Consider the following 27,818-nt stretch of genomic DNA (forward strand, 5'->3'; position numbering starts at 1 on the left):
ACACATGATTTAAAAGACCATTGGATGGTCAAAGGTGCCAAAATTCAATGAAATAATTTAAATAGACACTTAAATGTTATTATTTAACATAGGAAAGACAAAAATTCTAATTTCTTTATAAAGTATTTCTTGATTTATGTATTTTGTTGGTTCAAAACTAAATTAGTTTTATCATTCAGCGTTCCTTAAAGTCAATGTATGGTCAATTCAGTTGTATTGAAAACATGTGAAATTTATTAAAATTTAATCAGTAATTTCTGTTTATAAAGAACATTCATAAAATTTCTGACTCCATTAAATACTGCAATCTGTTGCAGTTTTGAGTGTTTACTGTTCAGGAATCAGCCAGCGTTAACAGTGAACTCACAGGTTAACGCCAAGCCAGCTAATTTTGAACTTGCCAAAAAAAATCTTTTTTTACTGCTAAAAGACATGAAAATTAAAAATTCCTCAGAATTTGTCCCAAAAAATCCTAAAAATCGAATTTAAACTTAATTTATGGCTCATACAACTCCAGTTGAAGGTTTGCATATGTGGCACATGTCAATCAGTACACAGTGCATGTGTGTCTGTATATAATATTTACCAGGGCAAAGAAAAGAGATTCTGGCAAACTGGGTCAAAAATGACCCTTTCCGGGTTGGTTCCGATAAAAATTGTTGCATATTTAAGGGACTGTGAATCGGAGCGTATGATTCAGTTTTGTTGTGTTACATCAAACGTGGGAATGAGGTGATTGATTCCAATTAGATACAGACTCTATTGTGTTTCCTTCCCTCTGCATTGTGTTGCAGAGTGACTTCTAAAACAAAAACCATTAGTGAACCAGGAGGAAATGCACAAGTGCTGGCAGTTGGCAGATAGGGTTGAAGCGATGAGAAAAGCTCATTTGAGTTGAGCTTTTGCCAAATCACGGGAAGAGGGGGAGGAATGAGAGAGAAGAAGGGCAGTTGACCAGTGGATCAAAAACACGGTGCATTGTTTAATGATAGCTTGTGCCTTTGTATGTCACAACTTCTATCAAAAAGCAGATTTTTGTACTAATTATGGCATGCCAAGTTTTCTAACTCAAAGGGGTAGCAACGTTGTTGCGGAGCGAAGCAGGATGATGAGGGTAAGCAGAGTTAACTTCGTTAGCTTCTGATGTCATCTGTTCGAAGGAGATGAATGACGTCACCTGCAGCCGTAGCAGCACAACAAATAACTGCACATGCTCAGTTTTCACCGGCACAGATGTCCCAGATCATTACTTGCCGCACAGATCGATTAACGCGAACTGAGGTCCTGTCTGTGTCAGGTCTTTGCTGGATTACCTTTTGTCTTTTTTATTTATTTTTTATTGTCTATTTTGAATAATGTTCATATGCTGTTATAGTCCTCACAATTCTACTTTTTCCCATCAGGCTGACATACGCCCAGTTACCAACTGTTCTTCAGTAATTATTTATTTGCCTTTCAAAATGTATTATTTTTGGCACATTTCAACATAAAAGAAATAGGGATACACTTCCTGCAACAACTGTTGCTATGGTTACTGTATACACACACAACCAATAACTTGACTTTTGAATAAACAATAAATTATAAAAAACAATCTAGATTGATAGCAAATAATAAAAAGGTTATAAATAAGTTATTTAGACCAAAACATTTGCTAAGATTTTAGGACAGAATGCAAAATGCAGAATTACAAAATAAGAGCATGCTTGCATTGTGCAAAATGCTAAAATATCAAAAGTATTATTTGGCCATTATCTTGTTTTTGCAATCAGTTGGAAACAATTTAAATTAAATGATGAATTCAAGTAATTGTACAGAACTACTGAGAAGATTGAGTAGTGGAAGGACAGGGACACCCTAACGGTTTCTGGCTCTTAAACACTGGAGTTTCAGACCCATGTTGTAGACTTCTTCCCTGGTTCAACTCATGAATTAAAATAAATGGTTCATTACCATGCTTTGGCAGAACTCAGCGACATAATGAGGTAATTTAGCCACTTGCTTTCGGTGTGTTGGAGCAGGAACCCATCTTAAACATGCAGGGCAGCCGGTCCTTGATGCATAAAACATCAAAATTAGCCTAAAAGATGCCTGAAATCTGACTTCTTTTCCTCATAGATATGTGTAAAATAAGGATTGTTATAGGCCTCTGTGGGGACATTAGTGAACATAGTTGCTACTTTAACTCAGCCAAGACAATGAAAAGTCCTGACTGCAGCTGTTAACAGTAATATTGACCCATTTGAAGGGAAATCAAATGTGAGATCTACAACTCATCTCTTTGAGACGTGGTGGTTTTTGCTTCAGTGAGAAGAGGATTGGATTATCACTGAATATTTGTTTTTCTCTAATCTTCTGCACAGTTTCCATGTTCTTTTTACATTTAACTTCTTGCAGAATCTATTTTTATATTGTGGTGTTGAGGGAAATAAATCCATCATCCAAATCTGACATCATCCAGATGGATTAGAAACAGGGCACAGTAATTAATATGCATGACCAGCACATGAAGTGTTGGCTCCCCTACCTGACTGCCTCGTCTTTAAAGTTTGCTCTGTCTCTGAGAGCCCGTATGTCTGCAGTTGCTGTCACAATCCATTGTGGCGTTCACAAAGGGTCTGAGTCCACTTCACGTCTCTATTCATGAAAGGCAGCGATGCATGGCCTAGGCTTTTCCCTCAGTCCCGGGCCTCCGCAGAGATGAGCCCCCTGTGAGTGATAGCAGCTCTGCGGACGACAAACTATCTGGACGAGGCGAAGTGTTCAGGACGGAATGGGTGGGTGGGCACGAGCTTGTTAGGTTACGAATGAGTGGATACATGGGCTGGGAAACTATTTCTCCTTTTGTTTCTGCAACAAGCTAATTGCTTTGTTCCTTTTTATATCTCAAATAATGGGCAGAAAGGGAGAAGAACTGAATTTCAAAGAGATTAAATCTTGTCTTTGCAGAGATGACGCTGCTGTCATCACAACCCAAACCCCTGGACTCCGTCCCAGTCTCTGACGAAGCCCCCTCTGCCGCCAGGGGCCCCGAGGATCCTGAGCAGAGGATGCTGGAGAAGAGGTTAAAGGTCATCGAGGAGTTGCTTCAGACCGAGGAGGACTACATCAATGACCTGCAAATGTGCATCAATGAGATCATTGTGCCGCTGCAAAAGAAGAAGGTAAAAAAATACGACGGGACGGCAAATTTTCAAACCACAATGATATGTGGCTATTTTCTGAAAAAGTTGAATTGTTCTTATATTTAGACTCACTGGAGATGTGCATGTTTAGTTAGATTCATTGAAAGCATATCCAACGAATTACCTTGATTTTAATGGAAGAACTTGCTACGTTCTCACCAGGTCAACGTGGACTTTGAAGGACTTTTTGGGAACATCAGCTCTGTGATTGATCTTTCCCAACGGCTGTTAAATGGACTGCATGATACAGACTCAATAGGTAAGGAGTTAGGTGAGAAAAATGTTTTCTTTTTAACTCTAATCACATCTTTGAGCACATTTTCTGTATTTAATTGGATTGACAAGATTTATTAGCTGTTTTTTTGATAAAAGTTTATTTTGTGCATTTTTTTGTCCTGTTTAAAGAAATTTTCATCCTTTTGTTTTTCTCTTTTTGTTTAAACTAAACAAATTTCATAACATTTTTGCATCCTGTCCTGTCAGGAGTTGTCTTTCTGGACCACAAAGATGAACTGGAGGAGGTGTACAAGCTCTACTGCCAAAACCACGATGATGCCATCTCCCTGCTGGAGACCTACGAGAAAGACGAAAACGTACAGCGCCACGTGTTGGAGTGCCTTGAGAAACTGAGGTGCGTCATAGAGTGGACACAGCATTTTGAGCGTTTGTTGACTAGTTTTCAGATTTCACATTTGACATTTGCATGCAGATTACAAAACACTTGCACTTTATATGCATTAAAAGAAACGCGATGAGCGAGAGTGGCCTCCCACAAAAACGCATAGTTCTAATTAAATCATTTGGTGGCTGCTATTGGTTTTATATATAATTTTAAGTTGGGAAGTCCTGATCCAATCCCAGCCATTAGATTGAACCCAGATCAAGGCATTTTTAAATCGGTGTCACCCCCAGTGAACAGTGCGGTTGCATTTTGCAATGCTAATTTTTACAATATCTTATTTCCTTTTAGAAACATTTTCAAACTTTATTTTAGGGCATGAACATTATTCTGGTCATCAAACAAATCTGGGTTTCCTCCAACATTCAGTGTTTCTACAACCTTTACAGTGGCATTTACACTCGGTAAGAGAGAGACTGTATTGGCTGCTGCAGCTCCCTTTTCGTGACATGTAACATGCTCTGACAGCTGTGCAGAGAGCAGCTGAAACACTAGTCATTTAATGTTTTGACATACAAGGCAAATTATTATTTTTTCATTTTAAATGTCTCCAAAAATGTGAAGGTAAAATTTCTTTGTAGCTAAACAGCTAACCTTAAAGAATTTCCACTTCCACTTAACCTCCTTAGTCCAAATATAGATTACCCCACGCTGTAAAGCCTCATACCCCTAAGTGCTCACTTTATAAAAGGGTACCACTATTAATTTCGTGGCATCCTCCATTTTTTTTTAATATTCCTAAGTCTCTGATCAGTGCTAGCTTATGTGTCCTACATAAATCATCTTCAGGTCTTTATTATATTATATTATAGACAAGCAACTCAAGGAAAAATATCCTTAGAGAATATATATCTAATTTTTCTCAACATTTTGATTTATAAGCCCACTTGGGGCCTGTTCTTAATACCTTGAAGGTCCTAAACGTTTATTATGGATAGTATTTGTGTGTTATGAAGGAAAGGTACAGTCTCAGTTAATATTAGATTTATTTTAAACTATGAGCATGCTCAGAGTTACGGTGCTGAGCTTTTCTGTAGATGTCAGTAATGTGGAGCAGTTCATGAATGTGCCCGGCCTTGTTTCTCCTGTCCGGTTTCGCCGTCTGTGACTCAGTTTCTTAAGTAGACACCACACTTCTGTGTTCAGCGAAATATAGTCTTGTTTGAAGATGAACACATGATCTGCGAGGCAGGAAGCTGTGGAACAAAGAGGATGTTGCTCTGTAAACAAAAGGAAAATGACTGTGTGGTTCTTATTGTGCTCTTCTAGGCCAGTGTTGACATCTTGCTTTGTGTTACAGGCTGTAATATTTTTTTTTACCATCATGTTGTAACCTTTAGTTGTCTGCTTCATAAGAACAATAGTACTTTCTGGATAAGTGTTTACAAAATTTTGAAAAGGTCATGTAATCCACCAATTCCATAAAAAAAATGCATTTTTACTGCTTCTCTTCAACTATAAATTAGATATCTTCACAATGAAAACTGTAACTCCTGATTTAACTTTTTGCCTGAATCTGTTGTTTTAGTAATATAAAATCCAAACATCATTCTTACACTACAAATACTGGTTTTTTTGGTCATCTTTCCATTTCTTTCCCTTCTTCCTTTCTACAGGGCAATGTACCGTGAGCGGTAAGTCTCCTTATTGAATGTTGGCATGATTTTGAGCATGGGACCCTGACTGCATGCCTGCTGCTCACTAACCCTCCAGTATTTGTGCTCAAAGTAAAATTGGACCTTCAGAAAACAGCTGTGCTGAATGAAAATTCGCTCTGTTGTTGTTTCTGTCTGCATGTGTATTATTTGGTAGTGTTGTACTGAAGGCTACGCAGTAACTTCCCAGCTCCTGTCTATCTGGTTGAACAGTCAAAATAAGATTGATTCTGGTAAACAATGCCACCTACAGGGCAAGAACCGCAACTGCAGTTTACTGTTTAGATTCAGATATTTAGAAATTTGTTTAAAAGAATAAGTTAAATTCCTTACATCCAAATAATTGACTGCATGTAAAAACTCTCTGTCCTGTAGATTGCATTAAAACTAAGCAAATCAATTTCAGTGTCTCTCAGAGCGTTGTTCATTCTCAGAAATATGCATGTGATGAAGTCTATATCACTGGATCATACGATCCACATGATAGCTGAAATGTGCCTCCATCACTGCTAATAGTCTGTAGTTGTAACTATTCTCATGATGACTTTGTGTGATCCTTGTGATTCTTGAAACCTCTCAGACCTTGTTGTTTCTGGCTGTTTTTCAGGGGTAAAACTAATTACATCAACCTCGGCTCATTCTTGATCAAGCCGGTGCAGCGAGTGATGCGCTACCCGCTGCTGCTGTCGGAGCTGCTGGGGGCCACGCCAGAGAGCCACCAGGACCGGCGCCAGCTCTCGCAGGCGGTGCAGGCCGTCAAGGAGATCAACGTGAACATCAACGAATACAAGCGCAGGAAGGATCTTGGTAAACCTTTCTGGGATTTCTTTAAAAGTACTTCTCTGTGTCTTGAGACAGTATTTATGTCCTTTTACTTCATAATTTAAGTCATTACAACAACAAACTTCAGTTTGTAAACATTAATTTTTATTGGATTTAGGCCTGGGCTTTGACTGGACCATTCTAACAGATTAACAGCTGATTTAGTTCCATGAACTCTAGTTGTCCCTCTGTTGTCCACAGTGATGAAATACAGGAAAGGAGAGGAAAACACTTTCATAGACAAGATCTCCAAGCTGAGCATGCACTCCATCATCAAGAAGTCCAACCGAGTCAGCAGCCACCTCAAACATCTCACGGGAATGTCTCTTCAGGTTCGTTTGTTTTGCTTTTGCTCTGATTCTAATGTTTGTAAGGCCAAAGGGTTCAAGATGTCTGAAATGTGATGTGTTTTTTCCTTTTTTCCCCAGATTAAAAGTGAAGAGTTTGATGATGCTGAAAAGAAGTTCAGGCTGCAGGAGAGACTCATCAAGACATTCATCAGAGACATTTCCTTGTACCTGCAGCATATCAGGGTAGGGAGGCTCATCAGGACAAACACAGAAAAACCTCCACAAGTCTGTACACGTGTTCATTTGTAATGTCTGAACAAATCTGTGTAGGAGTCTGCATCTGTGAAGGTCTTGGCTGCCATCAGTTTCAGTGACATCTACACAGAACGCAGCGTTCTGGATCCTGAGCGCTTCCAGAGAGCTCACCGCAGCATCAGCGACAAACAGTTCACTCTGTATGTAAGTACTGATCGTCTCTTTTAGCCTCACTTAGAGGCAAGCTTACCCTGGAGCTCAAATCAATGTCAGGTTTGAAATCAGAAAGAGGAGCAATAAATCTAGATGAAGACGAGAGATTCCTAGACTAGTCCACAAACACAGGAGCAGTTGACTAAAGGAGTATTCCAGAAATACATCTTAATTAGGTATTTAAAGTGTTCTCTACAAAGACTGATTATTTGTTCTGCTTTTATTCAAATGTCCAATTGAACAATTTAACACTCTGTATCCACAGTTGGGTCAGGCCCCACAGTCCAAATTTCTGTCCTGAACTGTTAAGAGTTTTTTTTGGACAGAATTTAAGACCGTTATCCATTCTTCCATCTGAGCAGAAGGAGCGCACAGAGGTGCTGGTCATCAAGCCTCTCTCCCAGCTCCTCCTCATGTTCGCCGGGCCACACAAACTCATCCAGAAACGCTTCGACAAGCTGCTCGACTACGACAACTGCAAGGAGCGATCCGATCGCCTGAAGGACCGCCGCGTGCGAGACGAGCTGCAGGTGGCCCGCAACAACTACGAGGCGCTGAACGCCCAACTCCTGGACGAGCTGAAGAAGTTCAACGGCATGGCGGAGGAGCTGTTCAAAGACTGCGTGAGAGCCTTCGCTCAGACCCAGAAGGACTTCATGAAGATGACACTGGGAGAGCTGGGGCCCCTCCTGCAGGTTTGAAATTTGTTCCAGAAACGGTTGAAGCTGCTGGTTAGACTGGCTCTGAGCTGTAAAACAACAATTCACAAATATGTGGAAGATGGCCTCATAAAACAAATTTCACATAATCTTTGAGAATTTTACATCTCAGAATAACTTTTGAATGCAGGTTTTATTCAAATTTTAACTTTCCAGATAAAATTTTTATCAACCCCTTCTTCAGGTTTTTAATATATTCTGGAACTTTTTGTGAAAAACTTTATTTTTCTGTTCAGGTTTTGTAATCTGTCGGCTCCTGGAATCGAAACAACCGAACCCTGAATTCAGATTTAGATTCAGCAGGGTGGTAAAAGATTATTTCACTGCTTTTTAGCATCTCTGCAGACGTGAAGTTTTAGTATGAAGTCTGGAAAAGTCCAAGGATGGATAAGAAACGAGTATGGAAATATTTTCCGAGGTCTTTCTGGCTTCCTTTCTCTCTCTCACGCCATAAATCCCAGTTTTTGAGCTATGATACCTTTTACTGTGTTTGCAGATCTTCTGTGAAGATGGGAGTTTCAGTGCTTTTTGACATCTAAACCAGATACATTTTGAGAATTCTAGGTCCAGTTTAAAACCCCGGTCCATCAGGGTCTAGGATTTGGACAAAAACCAAAGTTTTGATTAACCAAATCATAGAGAAAGGACATTATCTAAGTATAACACCTTTTATTTTTCTGAAATGCACAATATTTTCTTTTTGTTATGATAAAATAAGAAATGAACAACAAGAATGAACAAATATTTAACTCGTACTCGTCGTCTTCTGCTTTATCCGGGACCGGGTCGCGGGGGCAGCAGACTCAGCAGAGACGCCCAGACGTCCCTCTCTCCAGACACCTCCTCCAGCTCCTCCAGGGGGAGCCCAAGGCGTTCCCAGGCCAGCCGAGAGACATAGTCCCTCCAGCGTGTCCTGGGCCGTCCCCTGGGCCTCCTCCCGGTGGGACGTGCCTGGAACACCTCCCGAGGAAGGCGTCCAGGAGGCATCCGGTATAGATGCCCGAGCCACCTCAACTGGCTCCTCTCGATGTGGAGGAGCAGCGGCTCTACTCCGAGCCCCTCCCGGATGGCCGAGCTCCTCACCCTATCTCTAAGGGAGTGCCCGGCCACCCTACGGAGGAAGCTCATTTCAGCCGCTTGTATCCGTGATCTCGTTCTTTCGGTCATGACCCAAAGTTCATGGCCATAGGTGAGGGTAGGAACGTAGACCGACCGGTAAATTGAGAGCTTTGCTTTTCGGCTCAGCTCTCTCTTCACCACAACGGACCGGCCCAGCGCCCCCATTACTGTGGCAGCCGCACCGATCCGTCTGTCGATCTCCCGCTCCATTCTTCCCTCACTCGTGAACAAGACCCCGAGATACTTAAACTCCTCCACTTGAGGCAGGAACTCCCCTCCAACCTGAAGAGGACAAGCCACCCTTTTCCGGTCGAGTACCATGGCCTCGGACTTGGAGGAGCTGATCTTCATCCCAGCCGCTTCACACTCGGCTGCGAACCGCCACAGCGCATGCTGTAGGTCTTGGCTAGAGGGGGCCAGCAGGACCACGTCATCTGCAAAAAGAAGAGACGAAATCCACTGGTCCCCAAACCAGACCCCCTCCGGTCCTTGGCTGCATGTAGAAATCCTGTCCATAAAAGTTATGAACAGGACCGGTGACAAAGGGCAGCCCTGCTGGAGTCCAACAGAACAGGTCCGACTTAGTGCCGGCAATGTGGCACTAAGTATATTTAAATTGGGATCAAATCAAATCCCATGGAGGTAAAGAAGGCTTAGGAACCCTGTGAATATTTTCCAATTTAATGGAAGAAATTCATAAAGTTAATAAAGTTGATGGGAAAAACTAACTCTGTTATACTCACCACACACATTGCTCATATGGATCTTTTCCTTTTTTTTCATTATCACCAGTTTTCTAACAAAGTCAGCGTAGAAGGAAACCTGATCACGCAGTTTCAAGAGGAGTACAACCAGGTCCTCAAACTCCTGCAGAGCTTTAGTTTCTGCCCGGAGAACCTGCCACAGCCAACCACAACCCAGAAGAAGATGTTTGAGAAGAAAACGCTGGAGAAACAGACCTCAAAGAAGCAGCTTCAGGGACTTGTAAGTTTAACTGGCTTGTCTTGTTCTGATAAATGACACAGAAGTACTTTGACCGCTCATCTAGCCTGAAATGATTTCCAGCCCAACCACATTGTCCAGACGCACGAGCATCGCTCTGCTCTTCTGGTTTCTTACGGTCATGAGAAACTTTACCAGGCGGAGAGGAACTTTAACGCAGCTCAGGATCTGGACGTTTCTATACAAGAGGGAGACCTTGTGGGTGTAATAAAGCAGCAGGACCCCTTGGGTAGCAACAACCGCTGGCTGATTGACAATGGAGGTACGTTATTATGCAGTTGGATCTAAAATTAAAATGACATTCAGTGCTTTGCAGGAGGTGTCCATGATTCTTAAATTTATTCAAATTTTGATTATTCTTGTTTTGCAGTCACCAAGGGATTCGTGTACAGCTCCTTCCTCAAACCATACAACCCCCGCAGGAGCCAGTCAGACTTGTCCATCGAGAGCCAGTCGTCCAATGAGTCCGGTTACGGCGGCTCCTCGCCCGTTTTCTCCCGTCAGAACAGCAACAGCACGCTGACCTTCAACCAGGAGACGGCCACCGTCAGCTTCTCCACATCGCAGCCCCAGAACCACCCATTGCCCCAGCCGTCACTGGACTCTGCCTCATCTCGCCAGAGTCACCCCAAAGAGACACCGCCTAACCCCGACACCATCAGCCAGAACTCCTCAACTCAAAATTCCTCGAACCGCAGAGACTACTCTGACCAAACTCACAGGAACACTGCCGGTCACAGGGACGCGGAGCCATCGTTCCGGAACACGGGCGGCAACAGAGACTCGTACGATTTAAGGTACGAGAGCAGAAACAGAGACACGTTGGACTACTCTGAGACGGACTCCTCTTCATCTCAGAAGAACAGCAGCAGATCCAAAAGACATGGACACGCAGAGAAAAACTACAGTTCACAACCGTGGAGTGGAGATGGTACCATCCCGAGGAGGTCTGCTTACACACGAGAGGAGTACAAGGAGCCAGAACCGGAACCAGAAACTGAACTAGACGGTCATCAGGTTAGACCTTGAATGCTTTGCAGTGCCTTGAATACTTGAATTAATTTAGATTCCACTCATTCTCATGAGTCTTGTAAAAGTATTAATACCTGTTATGTTTTTTTTAAAATTACAGCCACAAACTTTAGCGTATTTTAACAAAACATAATGCATGTATGTGAACTGGAAGGAACAGGACACATGATTTTAAAATTTATCACGCAGAGCTTCGGTTTACTTTAGTTTTCAAGTCTCACCATGGATTCTCAATTGGATTTAAATCTGAACTTTAACTAGGCCATTCTAACACACAACTATGCTTTGGTTTAAACCAAGAGTCTAAAACTGCATTCCCTTAGGGTCAGCATGATCCAACATTTAGATTTATCACTCATTCCTGATTATTTTGGGAAATAACCAAAAAAATCATATGTATGCTAATTTGTCCTGGTCAGTTTCACCAAATCCCCAAAAAAGTCAATGAAAGCTTCGGTTGTAGTGTGACAGACTATGAAGAAAACGGGTATGAATACTTTTGCAAGGCGCTGAAACGTCTTGGGAGAGATCACTCCTCAGAAATGTCTAACATGAATAAATGTGTCAATGATATACAAGCACATTAAAATTCCCTTTGTTTTATCAGATTTACTACGCTCTGTACTCCTTCAACGCCCGCTGCACCAACGAAATGAGCATCTCCGCGAACGAGCGGCTGCGGATCCTGGAGTTCCAGGACTTGAATGGAAACAGCGAATGGTGGCTGGGGGAAGCCGACGGAGGAAGACGAGGATACGTGCCTTCAAACTACATCCGCAAATCCGAATACACATGAACAAGTTTTCCCACGAGGAGGACACTTCCAGCTCAAGAACTTTGTGAGCATTAAGAGAGCAAAAGAAAAACAAGCATATCGCTGTAACTTATTCTGAATCTGGTTGTCGTGGGGTTTGATATGGAGATCTGGTGTCACAAACTCTTTCTCCAGGCATCATCATATGCCTGTATTTATATACTTTCTTTTAAAGATGTTTTTTACTAACTGGAAGGTGCCCTTTGACCTTCTGTTCTCAGATTAAAACCTGTAAATTGCCAGACTTTCTGATGCAGAGGACTGTCTGTTTGCATGTTGGAGTGAAACATTGGAAGACTGCAATGGAAATGAGAATCCTGAATCCTTGGGGTTATTTTGTTCCCCATTATATGGCTTTTGACACCTCTGTTGCAGTGCAGAAGCAAAAGATGGATGTCTGCCATGCTGTCCAACAATCAACCTTTGAGGCACTTATTTTGGCTGCATGTTTGGGGTGTGTGCTGAACAATCACCAACAGCTTGAGGTGTTGTGTGGCATCAACAAAAGCCATCTGGGTTCAGATCGGGACAGAAATAAACTGCATAAGGTTTCCGAGCTCTCCTTTAGATCTAGTTTCTTTTTTTTTAACCCGGCAAGCTGCATCTTCCTGTAAGGAACGTTGTGGACTGATTCAGTTCCTCTCCACATACTTCCCATGTACATTTTGGGCCATATGAAGCTGTGTATAAAGACTTGTGATCTTGTGCCCAATGTAAAACTAATCACTCGTTGAATTAAAATACTGAAACAACCTGTGTGCACGTTTGTGTCGTGACTAAATAAGCCAACATTGTTGGGTAGATTCTGGGAAAATGGGTCATCTATAAGATATTTGTTTTATGTGACCCAAATATCACAAATAATCAGAACTGGTTAAATCATCATTAAGGAGTTTTATTGAATACTACATGTTTGCCTGTGTTTAATACCCAGGGTTCTTACACACAGGAAAAATCTGGGATTTGATTTCAGTATTTTCCAGACCTGGATAAATGTGGTAAGGGAAAGAAACTAGTTTTTGTTTTTCCTGACTTTATTTCTTATCCCAAATGTTATTCCCTATGTCTTTCCTGCATTCCAACATTGTGTCCTGCGGTCTCTCCTTGTCCTTCCCATCCTAACTCCCTTGTTTGTGTCTTTCCTGTGTCCTTCCTTTCTTCCTACCTTTCCCCCATCATGGCTTTTGTTCTTTCCCATCTTTCATCCATGTGTCCTTCCTCCCTCCCTCCTTCCTTGTTCGTTTCCATGCCATTCCTTCATATCTCGCTCATGTCTTTGTTCCTACCTCCTTACTTCGTTTCCTTCCTTCCATCTTTCCTTGTTCTTCCTTTATAGTCATATCTCCCTTCCTTCTGTCCTTCCTTTCTTTGTTCCTTTCTTCTAACCTACCTCACATTGTGTTCCACATTGTGTCCTTGCTTCTGTCGTTCTTTCCCGTCTTCTATAATTTCCTCCTTTCTAATTATTCTTTTTTCAGGCCTTTTTAACTCTGCAAGGAGAGTCAGGCAGAGAAGCAATGTGAGTGCATAAACCCATTTGCTGTATAGGTAAATCAAGCAAAACTGGTTTATAGGTAAATGTGAGTTTGCTACTTATAGTGCAAACGAAAAGAAAAGTAAGTTTGCAATGAAAAAACTTTATTGGGATATCAATAAAGCAAGCATTTACTCTCAGCCCAGCTTTGAGTTACAAAAAACATCGCTACAAACCCACAAAGCTGAACCTGCCAGACAAAAAGTAGATCCTTATTTCAGTAGGTTTTTTTTCTGGGTAACTGAGCTTTGCTCAAAGTGCACTGCATGATCAAACTTGGGCTACCATGAGGATTTTTGTGCAGTGTTCACCTGCAGCATTTGCTATTTAGTGAAGATAAAATGCTGTACTGCTGGCCACAAAACCAACGCTGGTCCTGCTTTCTCACTTCCTAACGAACTAAATCAAAAACTTCGGTTTCAATATTTCCTTCAGTTTAATGTCCTTCCAGCAACATTTGAGCTCAGTTTCCTGGTCAAATTCCTGAAATATCCAAAAATCCATTTTGTTTAACACATACATTAACTCTTTAGCCAACATTTCAAATCCAGCCCTGCTTCAATGTGATTAATGTCCTTCTTTGCAGCTACAGCAAGACTTCATTTCATCATGTCAATTTTGAAAAATTAATCACACATTGTTAATTTCACTAAACACTAAATGCTGTTATTTATAATAAAATCTTTATGCATTTTCTATTGCAGCTTTACTAGAGATGTTTGTTTTCACTGTGTTCTGGATGGCAGCTGCTGAGGAGGAGCTGGAGCTGGATTTCTTCTCCATGGATCGGATCGATGTGACTGTGGAGGATTTTTTCTGGACGGTCTTCTTTTTTTTGACGTGAAGGACCTCCATTGCATCCATGTTGATGCCTTTCTGAATCTCCTCACTGGTCCCCACCTGCTCTGAGGTTTCTTGCTGTTTCTGCTGCTGCTGGTGATGCAGCTAAAAAGGCAGAAATGGAGAATGTTACCAATTGTAAAGTCAACTTTCTATGTCTTTTGTTCTTATTGTCTTGCACAGGCTCCCTCACCATCATCATATGCTGGTACTTTGCAATGGCCTCATCAGTGGTAACCCCCTCAGCTAGGCCCAGTTCTGCAGCCCGGCGGGCCAGTTCAGCTTTGTGGGAGCCAGGAGGGGTCCATCCCACTCCTCTGATCCAGTTCAGGTCAGATTTGTAGTTCACCTGTGGAAATGGAAAAGCCATTGTGCTTAATAGACACCCACCAATCTGTATTCATATTAATCTACAATCTTAATCTTCTTTACTCTTTGAAAATCCAAATAGTACGGGGATGTAAAATCCAACGTCATGGAAAGTAATCAGTACCTGGTAAGTTCTATATGCAACCTGGTAAGTTGAGGGAAAGTTCTTGAAACTATTAGAGTCACAGGAAAGTATTTGGAAAGTTCTGGAAAGAGTAACAAGTAAGTTCCAGGAAAATACCAGCTAGGTGCTCTAAAGTAACCCTAAAAAGTTCAGTAAAGTGCCTAGTAAGTTTTTTGAAAGTTCCACAAAGTATCTGATAAGTTCTGAAAAAGTAACCACTATGGTAAGGGAACCTAACCTATTAGGGGTAACATACCTGGTAGGTTCCTAGAAAGTACCCAGTAAGTACTGTACTGTATTGCACCGACTACGCCAAAACAAATTCCTTGTATGTCCAAAAACGTACTTGGCAATAAAGCTTTTCTGATTCTGATTCTGATTCTGATTCTGAAAATTCACAATTTAAGAAAGTTCTGGAAAAGTCACCTCTAACTTCTAGGACAGTACACCCTTTAAGATGAAAGTGCTACACTGACTTTTAAAACCCTGAGTAGTATAGTGTCTTACATCACTCTGCAGCTTGTAGGCCTGTTTGGCATGCTTGACAGTGAGCTGCTCGGGGTCGCAGGTGTAGTCGTGGAGTTTGCGGCGGTAGGTGATGTCGCTGGCCTGGGCCTGACTCTTCTTGGCTAGCAGGAACTCGGGCTGATCTGGCCGTATGTTGTAATGGGCGTGCTCCTCCTTAGACTGACGCTTATACTCCAGGTTGCTCTGAAGCTTGCTGGCAGCCAGGGAGTGGACCATCTTAGGGTCGTCCTCCACACAGCGCAGCCCCACCTGCTGGCCCTTCTCCTTCAGGTGGGACTCCTTGTAATGGAGCTGTAAATGGAAGCAGATCATGTCTTATACTAAGACTGGCTAATATTCGGTCTAAATTAGACATATCAAGATGTTCTGAATTTGGTTTAGCATATCATGCTACATAACAGGCAACACACAAAACTGGAAACTAAAAGTAATTTGAAATCAAGTGGCTATACATATAACTTTTAAACAATATAACCTACATCGCTGGCAATTTCTCTGGAGGCCTTGGCTGTTTGGAAGGGAATAGCATCCAACCTGAGGTCATAGCCTGACGTCTTCACCTGCTCTCCAGATGCCTTGTAAACTTTCTTTATAGTAAAAAAAAAAAGTTGTGAAGAAAAATATTGTTATTAATATCATATGATAATGGGTAATTTTTTGCACATATTTCCTTAAATGTGTCTTACATCACTAATCTGCTGAGCATTGATCTTAGCTCTGACAAAGTCTGGATCGTCTGGGTGTAAGGTGTATTTATGCATGTCATCATTCTTTCCAGATTTGTACAGCCTCTGTAATACACAATAAAAGACACAAACAGTGTGTCCACATTTTCCAGCCAAAGGAAACTTTAAATACAGAGCATATTCATTACATGTTTTTTTTTGTCTTTATACCTCGCTGCACTGTTGATAGCTCTTCTTAGCGTGGACAATGTCAGGAGAGTCGGCCACTGATGTAAACTTGATTCTGTCCGGCAGCTCACGGTACTTCGTCTGCAGGAGGGAACATCACAGCACATTTAAAGACAGTAAAGACACTATTAATGAGATTTTAAAAACCAAGAGCATAAAATGGGGATGGAAGACATTTATCCAAAGGGCTTTGGGAATGCAAGTGATCTTGAATGACAAGTAGTCATGCTAGCTTCAACCTAATGGGGAGAGAATTTCTACATTCTGACCAAACACAGTAAAATGGATCATATATCACCAGTTCTTAAATTCCTCCATCAGCTCCCTGATTGTAAAAGAATAGATTTCAAAATTCTGCTACTACAGGTCTATTAGGAACTAAATGGGCCAGAATACATTTCTGAGCTGTTTGTGAAGCATGAACCATGTAGACCCCTCAGGTCTTCAGAGACCTGCTTACTCGGCGTCCCCAGGACCAGAACTAAACAAAGTGAGACTATGCTCCTCAACAAACTTCCTGAAAACGTGCTGAAACTATTGATCCATTTAAATCTGAAAACATTTTATTTTAACCATTTAATTTTTTTATTTTACTGTAAAACATTTGGTGATTTGTATCAGTGGAAATTGAAAAAAAAAATACATTACTCACTGCTCTAATTTAAGAGGGTTTGATTAAAATCTAAAATGTTTTAGGTTTTTATAAACAGGCTAAAAGATCATTTTTGGTCATATGTGTGATACTACTATTAGTAGATTATTAGAAAATACTAATAATCAAAGGGAAAATGGTGATAAGACAAAATCTAAAGCTTGATAATGTCTGTATAATTAAGAAATATTTTTGCCTTTTTCTCTTTACGGTTTTAGAGAGTATAATTTACTCACATCACTTATTAGTTCTCCTGCCTTCTTAGCCGCCTCCAGCTGAGGTGCTCCCACGCCGTCCCACGCCACTCCTTTCATGAAACGCAGGTCTGACTTGTAGAGTTTCTATGCATGAAACAGTAACACACATAAAGCAAGTTGCATCTCAGTGTTCTATTATTTTCCTTCCTTGTCTTTATTTCTTACCTCACTCTGCAGGTTGTAAGCCTTTTTGGCCCATTTCACCTTCATGTCATCAGGAAGCACCGTGTACTCGTGCAGCCTCTTCCTGTAGTCCTGATCGCTGGCCAGGGCTTGAGCGCTCTTAGCCGCCACCAGATGGATCATGTCCGGGGTGAGGTGGTACCGGCCACTGGCCGACAGAGCATCCTTGCGGTACTCCTGGTTGCTGGCCAGCCGGCCAGCCTGCAGGCAGTGCAATAGGTGGGGGTCCTCTGTAACACTCCTGACTCCAATATGTTTCCCCTTTTCCAGTAGGTGGTTGTGTTTATATTGATACTGGAGAGACAAGGTGAGGTAAATGTTTATACTTTTATTTGAAATTGACTCATGCATCCTCTTTTGATATCACATGCGTATATTTGCAGAGGAGTAAGTTTTACGTCGCTGGCGATGCCTGTGGAGCTCTTGGCAGCCTGGAAGGGGATGTCCTGCATTGTAAGCTTGTAGCCCTGAGCTCGGAGAGCATGCCAGGACTCTCTATACTTTACCTACAGCAGAATTTAACACACAGAAAATAACTAAGAAATCATGCATTGTAATTTATTTTCAGGGAACAGCTAAAATTGGCAACAGTACCTCACTGAAGTTGGAGGCATTTATCTTTGCTTGTGTGATCTCTGGTCTCTCAGCTGTAATGGTGTAGCTGTGCTGGTCATTTATTCCCTTTTCTTTGTACAGACGCTGTGAAAAAGACAAAAATAGTGCATAGTTGCATATTATGATGCCTACAGAAGACAAAGTAAAAGTGTATCAATAAGCTTGCTGACTCACTTCATTTGTGATCTGTCCACTGAGTTTAGCATGGAGGATATCTGGGGAGTCGGCAACTGAAGTGTGCCTGAATTTGTACGGCTGCTGTCTGTACTTTTTCTGTAACAGAAAAGAGAAGTCTTTTATATTCCTGAGTAAATCGTTTAAAATCCTGCTAAATCTCAATGAGTGCTCCATTTAAAAATCTGTAGTTTTCCGATGTAAGTTTTCTTGTGGACACTGCTGTAAAAAACTATTGCCTGGGAAAATAAAAATAAAAAATGTGAACGTTTTTGAAAGAAAATAGATTTTTGCAATTATGATTTAATTTATTAAGGGGAAAAGTAATCGAAACCAACCTGACCCTGTGTAAAAAAGTAATTGCCCCTAAACCTACTAACTGGTTTTGCCACTATTAGCAGCAACTACTGACATGAAGAGTTTGTGATAACTGACAATGAGTTTTTTTATGTCACGTTGGAGGAACTTTGGCCTACTCATCTTAGCAGAATTATTATTTGCTCCTCTTTCAGTGTTTTCAGTTAAACTGTTATGCACTTTGGGATTTTTGCTATGAACTTTTTTGTATTTCTTTATTTATTGTTGCAGTTGATCGCTCTCGTTTTGTTATATGTACTGTATGTGCAGTGTTGCAGCTTTTTGTCCAACAAAAATTTCTCCTATGGAAGACTAACATAAAAACCATGAACCTTCGGCCCTCCTGGGAAAATCGTCGATGTGCTTTTGGAATAATTTTTGTAGGATGGCCACCAGTGTTCCATGTTTTCTCTATTTGTGGATAATGGCTCTCGCTGTGGTTCACTGTAATCACAAATCCTTAGAAATGTCTGTGCAACCCTTTTCAGACTAATAAATGTCAATGACTTTGTTTCAAATCTGTTTTTGAATTTCTTTAGATGGGGACACAATCTATAGCCTACTATAACCTACTTCCTGTTGTCAGTCTGGTTCTATTTAAATGATTTCTTGATTCTACAGGTCAGCCAGTTATCAGGTCTGGGTTCAGGTGTTGGTATACCTTTTTTTTTATCATTTGAAAACTAAGTTTGTTTTATTTACTCAGGTTATCTTTGATAAAAAATTATGTTCGACGATATGAAACATGTAAGTGTAATAAAAAAAAGCAAATACAAGAAATCTGTAACGGAGAAAATATATTTTCACAGCACTATAATAAAAACAAGACATCTCACATCACTGATGAGGTCTGTGGCTCTCTTGGACTCTTCAATCTGCAGCGCTCCGGTGGCGATCCAGGCTGCACCTCGCAAGTAATTGAGGTCAGACCGATACACTCTCTGTGGACATAACAGTGCAAAACCTTACCCTAAAGATGACTGTTCGGCTATGTTTTTCATTTTCCATACAGAGGGGAAACTTTTATGTACATTTGCTTTCTTACATAATGATTGAGAAACCAAACAAACAGTCAGATGTTTACATACACTCATCAGGAGCATCAATGTTATATTAATTTTGGGCTTTTAATAATGTGTTTCAGCTGTTCTTTCTCCAGGGTGAAATGATCGTACAACATACAAATTAAATTATTTTTAAATAGAAGAATTACATACAGATTTAAATTTGTCAAGGATTTTCTGTAATCCATACTGGGTTCTAAAAACTAAATACAGGCTTAAATGTTCACATAAACCCACAGTAACTGTTTACTAGTTGGTTAAATGTCTTTTACCATGTTTCCCCTTCACTACACTCTTTTTGTAGCCATCCACAACCTTCCTACATAATTCTGTCTTCCCACTGACTCTACTTTTAAGTATAGTTACATATAGTTGGAGCCGTTCCAGATGTTAAATATTAGCCTGTCGTTTTTATTCCAAACCAGTTTAAATTTGTGTTTGAGATCATTATTCAATCGGAATAACCAGTTGTGTCCAAGCAACAACCATCTCAAACCTGCTGCTGGAACACCAGTGTCACTGGCCATCGTGAAGCCAGTTTTACATTACCATAGACTGTCAAAGTGCGGATGAAATAAGAAACCCTTGCTCTCAGCACCTACAACCTGGACTGAAATTTGCAGCTCCCTACATGGACAAGCCAGATCTGGAGAAAGGTTTTATGGTCAGATGAGCCTGAGATTGAGCTGTTTGGCTACGAGAACAAAGACGATGTTTGGAGGAGTCAAGTGAGACTTTTAAATCTAAGAACACAGTACCAGTTGTTAAGTATGGTGGTGGCAGCAACATGCTAAGAGGTTTGTGTCCAGTGGTACTGGTAGTGCACCACAAAGTAAGTGGAATAATCAATACAGAGGTCCTCCCCTAAGTTCTTAGATAAATACCCAAGACACATCAGAACTGGTTTTGGAATGGATAAAGCAGGCTAATGTATGGACTGAGTCCTTGCCAGAAAACCAACTTAAAAGAGCTCCACCATTTATGACAGAGACGAGAGGTCCAGACAGAATTCTCACAAATGTTTGTTGGCGTCAAAAAAAACATATGGTGTATGTGCAACTTGCTAAGAAGCTTTGAGAAAAATATTAGTGGGGATGCAGGTAAATATTTGAGTCTGTATGTATAATTGTGGCAGAGAAAATCCACAATAAATGTATATTTATTCTCCGGAGTCTTGGTTTAAAAAAACAAAACACTGAAGCCTTTAATGCTTATAAAAGAAGTGTTTAAATGCACCATTAAAAGCCCAATGTTAAAATAGCATATAGCATTCTTGCCCATGAACAGTCAGAGTAAATTTCTGCCTGAAAGTACCACAGAAACTAATACATTTTTTGTTCTGGAGCCATATAGAACGGTATCTAAAGTCCCTCTCACCTCACTCTGCAGCTCATATGCTCTCTTGGCAGCCTGCAGCTTCATGTCATCAGGCAATGAGGTGTAGTGATGCAAGGAGAGCCTGTAGTCGTGATCACTGATGAGAGACTGGGCCTTTTTAGCATGAGCAACCTCAATCATATCCATGGACAGGTGGAAGTTCGAGAGCTGCTTCGCTGAGTCCTTCTTATACTTAATCTAAACTCACAATAGGATGCAAAACAACATTTTAAAATGCAATTGCTTCTTCCCAGATAAAGTACAGCGTAGAAGCACTCACATCACTTTGTAGCTTGCTGGCATGAACTGAATGTGAAATGTTCAGGTCATCCTGCAGCCCCTTAAGTCCAATCATCTTCCCTTTGGTCTTCTCAAATTCTTCTCTGTACTTTACCTGAAATGGACCATCAATCACCATTTTCAGTACACTTTCGTCTTACAAATGTTCCCCATATGTTGCAAACACATTCATGTCACAGTAACAAGTTCAATTTGTGATTGAAACGAGTCTGACATCACTTAGGATCTCCGCAGATGCTTTTGCAGACTGGAAAGGAATTGCATCCAGACGCAGCTTGTAACCTCCATCACGTAACTTTGTCCAGGATTCCTTGTACTGATTCTAAAAGTGCAAATGTATCATGAAAAACCCACTCATGGACACAAAATAGATCAATCAGCATTGTGATCTAGAAAGAAACCTTTACCTCACTGATGTTTCTGGCATTGATCTTTGCTTGCACCAACTCTGGGAGCTCTCCACTCACTGTATAGTTGTGCTTTATGTTTTCTCCCTTCTCTCTATACAATCTCTGCAAAACAGAACCATGGACGTTAGTTTCGTATCTACAAAAGTCCACAAGGGACAGGGTCATAATGTGACATTCACCTCAACATCCTTTTTGACCCTTCACCTGTAGATGTATTTTTGAGAAACACCTCAAACACACTGATACTTTGACTGACATCATGGGGAAATCAAGTAATATCTAATGGAAAAGAATCATGGACTCCACAAGTCTGGTTGAACTTTGGGTTAAATTTCCAGATGTCCAGAGAACACTATCCCAACTGTGAAGTACAAGGGGGGCAGTATCATGCTGTGGGGTTGTTTTGCTGCAGGAGGGACTGACAAACTTCACAAAATAGATGACATCATGAGGAAAGAACATTATGTGGAAATACTGAGGCAACATATCAAGGCAGAAAGTTGTATCTGGGGAACAAATGGGTCCTCCAAATTGATAATACCACCAAATTAGTTATGAAGTAGTTTGAGGACAACAGAGATAATGTTTTGAAGTGGCCCTTACAAAGCTCTGACCTCAGTCCTATCGGAGATTTGTGGGCAGAAATGAAAAGGCATGTGTGAGCAAGGCGCCCTACAAACCTGACTCAGTTACACTACTTCCTTAAAAAAGAATGGGCCAAAATTCCAGCAAATTACTGAGAAACCTGTTGAATGATATCCAAAATATTTGACCCAAGTCATACAGTTTAAAAGGCAACTCTATTAAATACTAAGGGAATATATGTATATATATATAAGCTTATGTAAAGTTAAACATTTTCCTTTAAAAATATTGTGGCAGTTGACCTTAAACAAGAAGAGTTTAGTTTGACTTTTAGATAGATGGTCATGTTTCTTTTTGTAGTGTATGTAAATATCTGGCTTCAACAGTAATAACCTAAATGGTCATATTTATTGTGGCTGAACTTACATCAGTAGCCAGTTTGTTGCTGAGTTTGGCCTGGGTCATCTCTGGAGTGTCTTCAACACTGGTAAACTTCAGAGAGCTCACGTCCTGACGGTACTTTTTCTGCAGAAATAAAATTGACCAGTAATGTTGAACTTTAGAGAGAGAGTCTCCATCAGTCTGGACTGTTGAGGCCAATAAAAAAGGAAGGGCAAACATGTTATATGAACAGTAGGGGGCACAAAAAAACAATTTGAAAAAATGGTTAAGATAAATAAGAAAATGCAGACACACATAGCTAATGTTGCTGTTTTATCCATATAAATGTAACAGCCTTCTAATAACAGATAATTCCTAGTTTATCTGGTAAGTGTGTTCTGGGTATCATGACTAGAGTGACCCTTTAAATAAGTGTCCCCCTGTCCCAAGGTTATGAATGAAGTACAGTGTCTGACTTCTGCTCTATAAATGGATCACAAAAAGTTGTTTGTTATTTCTCAGGGGATTTTATTTGAAAGGATTAAATGAATCAAGATCTATTGAGGATGAAACCTTTCTTCTTTTTCATTTTCTCCTTTAAAACCTATCTATACATAAAAGGATGAGCCTTTTCACTCAAGAGAGGATTAAAAAACACAGAGCGTTGGCTTATCAAGGGTCTTTTATATATCTAAGAGTTTCAGTTGCTTGGCCCTATGCATGGTTCATCTATCATATGTAACCACATTTTCATAGAACACATAAGATCCATAACATCTAAGCTCTAAACCTATGGACATTTCTTTTATGACTTTCACATGGCCTCTGTGCTAATAGCTGGGTAACAGGGTCTGAGATTACCTCACTGGCCAGTTCTGAAGCTTTCTTCGCTTGCTGAACATCCAGAGATTTTGAGCCTTCCCAGCCAACACCCTTCATCCAGTTAAGGTCCGATCTGTACCGTTTCTAAACACAGATCCACAAACAGTCAGGCAAATATTGCAATTTTAAATGAAAGTTTCATCAATCTTGTTGGAGGAGACATACATCACTCTGTAACTCGTAGGCCTTCTTAGCCCAGGCTACACTCATGTCCGTCGGCAGAGTGGTGTATTCATGGAGGAATGTCCTGTATTTAGTATCCGTGGCGAGGTCTTGGGCCTTCTTGGCATGGCTGATGTTCATCATATCCAGAGACACACTGTAGGAAAGCTTGATTTTAGAAAATTTGAAGTTTGGACTCTTGGCATTACACTGATTTTGTGCTCTTGGGGTCATTCTCATTTAATCAAGATTAGATTAGCATTTTATCTGGCTTTGGACTATACTAGGGTGATGACCCACAGCTTCCTGTTTAAGACAATAAACCTGTGGTGCATATCTTGTCCTGTGAGTATGTGACCATAGGGAATGGGACATTAATTCATAATGCCAGCATTAATGTCTAAATTAAAGCTTGCATCATGAAGATTAACACTTCTTTACTGGGGGTCAGGATGTCTTGGACTGAAAAAGCTGCTAATATTACAAATCTAACCTCATTAAAACATTCCAGTATATAATACTAAATTCACATGATTTACCTCCTAAATCGTTCAAGCAGACACACAAATCCAATCATAAAATGGCAAACTTTTTCGATGTAAAAAAATAGACCATGATAAATTATTTAAAATCGTTTTCCCTTTATAATAATCTACATTTTGAATAATTCAACTAAAAACAAAGTAATCTGGACAATAAATTAATGGTGTAATAACCTCGCTGTATGAGTGTGCAAACCCTTAAACTGAAACATAAATGGAATCAGACCACCATTTGATTCAATTTGAGCTTCTAATCTTGTTTGGTAGGAGTTTGTGACTTATAGTTTAATCCAGGTGAATAAAAGAAACCCCAGAGCATGATGCTGCCACTACCCTGTTACACGGTAGGTATGGTTTTCTTTTGGTGAGGCTCAGTTCAATGTTTTTTGCCTAAACATATATTTTACATTTGCGGGCCAAAGGTTTCTGCTTTTCTTTCATCAGTTTTTCCACAGTTTATATATTGTCTAACAGGGTTTTGCAAGATTTAAGCCAAGCCTGGGTGTTTTCCTTGAAAAAATAATCAATTTTGTTATCTAATCCAACTCCTTAGTCCAGAGAGATTCTCCATCAGTCTGGATTAAGAACAGATGACTATTTTTGCCGATAGTAAACAATCAAGACAAAAGAAATCCCTGCAGCTCATTGAATGATGCTGTCAGCCTCCTTGACCAGTTTCCATTTTTCTATTCTAGTAATTTTAGAGAAACCTAAGTATTTTTATTTTTGGGGCAGGGGTTCTGGTGCTTATCTCAGTGGTCATTGGACAAGAGGTGGGGTACACCCTGGATAGGTTGCCAGTCCATCACAGGGCATCACGGAGACCCTAAGGACAAACCATGCACGCACACACTCATGCCAGACCAATTAAACAGTCATGTTTTTGGGACTGGGGTAATGTGGAATACCCAGAGAGAACCCATGTATGCACAAGGAGAATATGCAGCTTATATGCAGAAAGAGCCTAGACCAAGATTTAAAGCCTTATCTGCTTGCTGAAGGCAACAGTGCTGCCAACTGTGTTACCATACAGCTCTAAATCCTACTAGGCTGAATTTTATTTCAGGTTCAGCAGATTTTTTTTTATAAGTGAAGGAAAATGTGAATCCAAACATATTGATGGCTGATTCAAAAAGAGCTGCAAGATATTAACCTACAGGTGTGCATACTTATGTAACCAGGGTTTTGCACATTCTTTACACTTTCTCACCCAGACAAATTTGTTTTTTTTTTCGGTTGAATTGTCCAGAATATATGTTACATTGCATCCCAAAACCTGGCATTTTAACAGTAAACCTTTAAGATACTGTTTTACAAGGCCTTCGACTTTTAATTGCTAATCCACACAGCTAAATAGACTTTATCACCAATTAATCTAAGAAAAGGCTCAACAACAAGTATGCTCCAAATGATTAAGAGAGAGAAACAGCAGCAGCAATTTTGTTTAACTTGAATAATAAGGAAAAATATTACAAAGTGACCTCCTCCTGGGTGATCCAGGGGCCTTACTTGTATTTTGTCTTAGTGTCCTCGTAGTTCTTCCTGTAGCTGTGATCGCTCTGAAGTTTGGTGGCCAGAGCAGAATGAGCCATCTGAGAGTCGTCACTGACTGACTTAATGCTGATCACCTTGCCTTTGCTTTTCTCATACTCTTGCTTGTATTTAACCTGAAAATGAATGAGTCAAAAGAGTTTCTGAGTTGGGCTCAGTTAAAAGTGCCTTTTTTACCAGCTGTGCACCTCAAGTATTACAACTCAATAAACCTGCGAGTCGTAATAAAAAGCTCTGCACAAATATCCAAATAGCTCACATTACTGGCCAGGTCTCGCTTAGCCTTTGCTGTAAGTATCGATAGAGAGTCCAAACGAAGCTCAAAGCCCTTTTCCCTCTGCTTCTCCCACTGGCTCCTGTACACTTTCTATAAAAACAAAGAAAAGGTGCATCAGATGTAAAGCGAACCTCCTCTACCTGGAAAAGAGCTTCCACATGGATTTTTACCATGAGAGAAAAAAATGCTACAGATAAACTGGGTTGAGGTTGCAAAATTTAATTTAAAATCGACCTAAACACCTTTGTTTCTGAAAATAGCACAGAATGAATGAGAGAGAAAACATGACATTCAGCTCACCCCGCTGAGCATGTCAGCGTTTGCTTTTGCTTGTCTGAAAAGCGGCTCGTCTTTTGTGATGGTGTACTGGTGAATTATCTGTTCTGTGTTTGCTTTGTACGCCAGCTGGAAAATTGTAGAGATATATATAATATGAGAGGCATTACATAATGAAACGTACGAGATGAAAGAGTTAGAGGAGGAGACCTTACATCGCTCTGCAGCTCCTGACTCTTCTTGGCGTGTTTAATAGAAAGATCATCCGCCACGTGGGTGAACCTCATTTTGTCGGCCTTCTGCCGGTATTTGACCTGTTAAAACAGAGTAAGTGTCTCAAAAACAGTATGAGGATCTGTAAGCTTTTAAAATGTAAGATCCTAAATGGACTTGCATCACTAAGCAGCTCTCCAGCTTTTTTGGCCTGAGCAATGTTGAGACAACCCTCAGTCTCCCAGCCAACACCCTTCATCCAGTTTAGGTCTGACCGATACTGGTTCTGTGGGAAAATAACAATGTCTCAAAAAAAATGAATGAATTATTATTTTAAATGGACCTTCAGCTACACTGATGAATCTCCTGAGGTTGTTCTCTCACCTCACTCTGCAGGGAGTAAGCCTTTTTGGCCTGCTGGACTTTGATGTCGTCAGACATGATGGTGTAGTCGTGAAGTTTCGTGCGATAGTCCACGTCACTGGCAAGGGCCTGAGCCTTCTTGGCGTGGCTCAGGTTGATCATGTCCAGAGGAAGGCTGTAGTGGGCCTGGCTCTCCTTGGAGCCTTTCTTGTACTCAATCTGAAGAGGCAACAACAATTAAATTGTTCAGGCTGATCCACACTGCAAGTACAGCTCCAGTCAAGAGTTCACATGCTCCCATGATGGGTGTAGAGGTAATTAGTTTCCACACAAATTAAGACTCACTGACTCACCTCCACTCGCACATATACCGTTCATTGCTTTTTTCCAATCTTTACCACAGCTATCTTTTCAATAAAGTGACAAGTGCATACCTTAAACCAGCTGTCATACACTGTCACTCCAGCTCATCTCCCTGAATTTGATCACTAATAGCACAACAGAATGTCTGAATCAAACACGGATCATTTAAGACTGCTGCAAAGAAGCATTAAGATTATGATTAAGTCAAGTAGCACAACTTGCATCGCTCTGTGCCACTAGATGAATGAAGGTTTGTCGTATGTTGTGCCAAAATCCTCTCGGGTTTCTGGGATTAGAATAGCTCACTGCAGGGTGCCTCATCTTTTCAGAGCAGTTATGCAAGAGAACAGATTATTTTAAAGACCAAACAATTCTCCCTGTCTGCACAGACAAATAACTATATGTAAAGCATTTACAAAGTAAGAGCAAGTTCCAAGCAAATAAATAATAAATTCATCATTATTTTAAAATTTGCTTTCTTGTATCACTATTTTTTAATTCTGAGGAGTGCAAAAGGCCCTCTGTCAGTGCAAAACAGCTGCTGATGTCAATGCATCTCTTTATTAATCAACATTTGCTTTCTCTAAAAAATCCTCCAGCATGTTTACCCATGACAAATTCACCTTTACCTGAAAACACAGACTAATTATGTGGAAAAAAGTAACACTTGCACAAACACTGCATGGATTACTAATATTAAGTAGGCTATTCTGGTTTTGAAAAATTTGCTTATGTGCACA

General features: G+C 40.5%; 2 protein-coding genes across 3 annotated transcripts in view; one reads left to right on the forward strand and one right to left on the reverse strand.

Annotated features, from left to right (window-relative positions):
* LOC124875221 (dynamin binding protein) overlaps positions 1 to 12,537 on the forward strand; it is a 69,844-nt gene extending 57,307 nt beyond the window's left edge. The window contains exons 5-17 of the mRNA XM_047377227.1: positions 2,950 to 3,164; positions 3,348 to 3,444; positions 3,669 to 3,816; positions 5,481 to 5,498; positions 6,127 to 6,326; positions 6,543 to 6,673; positions 6,770 to 6,874; positions 6,962 to 7,090; positions 7,462 to 7,794; positions 9,730 to 9,921; positions 10,003 to 10,201; positions 10,310 to 10,956; positions 11,579 to 12,537. Of these exons, the coding sequence (XP_047233183.1) occupies positions 2,950 to 3,164; positions 3,348 to 3,444; positions 3,669 to 3,816; positions 5,481 to 5,498; positions 6,127 to 6,326; positions 6,543 to 6,673; positions 6,770 to 6,874; positions 6,962 to 7,090; positions 7,462 to 7,794; positions 9,730 to 9,921; positions 10,003 to 10,201; positions 10,310 to 10,956; positions 11,579 to 11,767 (2,603 nt within the window). The 3' untranslated portion in view covers positions 11,768 to 12,537. The remainder of the gene's footprint in view (positions 1 to 2,949; positions 3,165 to 3,347; positions 3,445 to 3,668; positions 3,817 to 5,480; positions 5,499 to 6,126; positions 6,327 to 6,542; positions 6,674 to 6,769; positions 6,875 to 6,961; positions 7,091 to 7,461; positions 7,795 to 9,729; positions 9,922 to 10,002; positions 10,202 to 10,309; positions 10,957 to 11,578) is intronic.
* An 865-nt stretch (positions 12,538 to 13,402) lies between these two features.
* The window catches only part of LOC124874668 (nebulin-related anchoring protein), a 29,749-nt gene continuing 15,333 nt past the window's right edge, over positions 13,403 to 27,818 (reverse strand). For both annotated transcript variants that reach the window (XM_047376124.1, XM_047376125.1), the window contains 25 exons: positions 26,737 to 26,934; positions 26,534 to 26,638; positions 26,355 to 26,453; positions 26,164 to 26,268; positions 25,846 to 25,953; positions 25,545 to 25,702; positions 23,497 to 23,650; positions 23,311 to 23,415; positions 22,495 to 22,593; positions 21,481 to 21,585; positions 21,288 to 21,395; positions 21,054 to 21,167; positions 20,774 to 20,971; positions 19,169 to 19,273; positions 17,976 to 18,074; positions 17,781 to 17,885; positions 17,585 to 17,692; positions 17,169 to 17,480; positions 16,983 to 17,087; positions 16,077 to 16,175; positions 15,867 to 15,971; positions 15,660 to 15,767; positions 15,160 to 15,471; positions 14,353 to 14,508; positions 13,403 to 14,264 (listed from right to left, as the gene is read on the reverse strand). In XM_047376124.1, coding sequence (XP_047232080.1) covers positions 14,004 to 14,264; positions 14,353 to 14,508; positions 15,160 to 15,471; positions 15,660 to 15,767; positions 15,867 to 15,971; positions 16,077 to 16,175; positions 16,983 to 17,087; positions 17,169 to 17,480; positions 17,585 to 17,692; positions 17,781 to 17,885; positions 17,976 to 18,074; positions 19,169 to 19,273; positions 20,774 to 20,971; positions 21,054 to 21,167; positions 21,288 to 21,395; positions 21,481 to 21,585; positions 22,495 to 22,593; positions 23,311 to 23,415; positions 23,497 to 23,650; positions 25,545 to 25,702; positions 25,846 to 25,953; positions 26,164 to 26,268; positions 26,355 to 26,453; positions 26,534 to 26,638; positions 26,737 to 26,934 — 3,531 coding nt within the window. In that variant the 3' untranslated portion in view covers positions 13,403 to 14,003. The remainder of the gene's footprint in view (positions 14,265 to 14,352; positions 14,509 to 15,159; positions 15,472 to 15,659; positions 15,768 to 15,866; positions 15,972 to 16,076; positions 16,176 to 16,982; positions 17,088 to 17,168; positions 17,481 to 17,584; positions 17,693 to 17,780; positions 17,886 to 17,975; positions 18,075 to 19,168; positions 19,274 to 20,773; positions 20,972 to 21,053; positions 21,168 to 21,287; positions 21,396 to 21,480; positions 21,586 to 22,494; positions 22,594 to 23,310; positions 23,416 to 23,496; positions 23,651 to 25,544; positions 25,703 to 25,845; positions 25,954 to 26,163; positions 26,269 to 26,354; positions 26,454 to 26,533; positions 26,639 to 26,736; positions 26,935 to 27,818) is intronic.

The sequence above is a fragment of the Girardinichthys multiradiatus genome, chromosome 10 (assembly GCF_021462225.1).
Source record: "Girardinichthys multiradiatus isolate DD_20200921_A chromosome 10, DD_fGirMul_XY1, whole genome shotgun sequence".
NCBI classification, from domain to species: Eukaryota; Metazoa; Chordata; class Actinopteri; order Cyprinodontiformes; family Goodeidae; genus Girardinichthys; species Girardinichthys multiradiatus.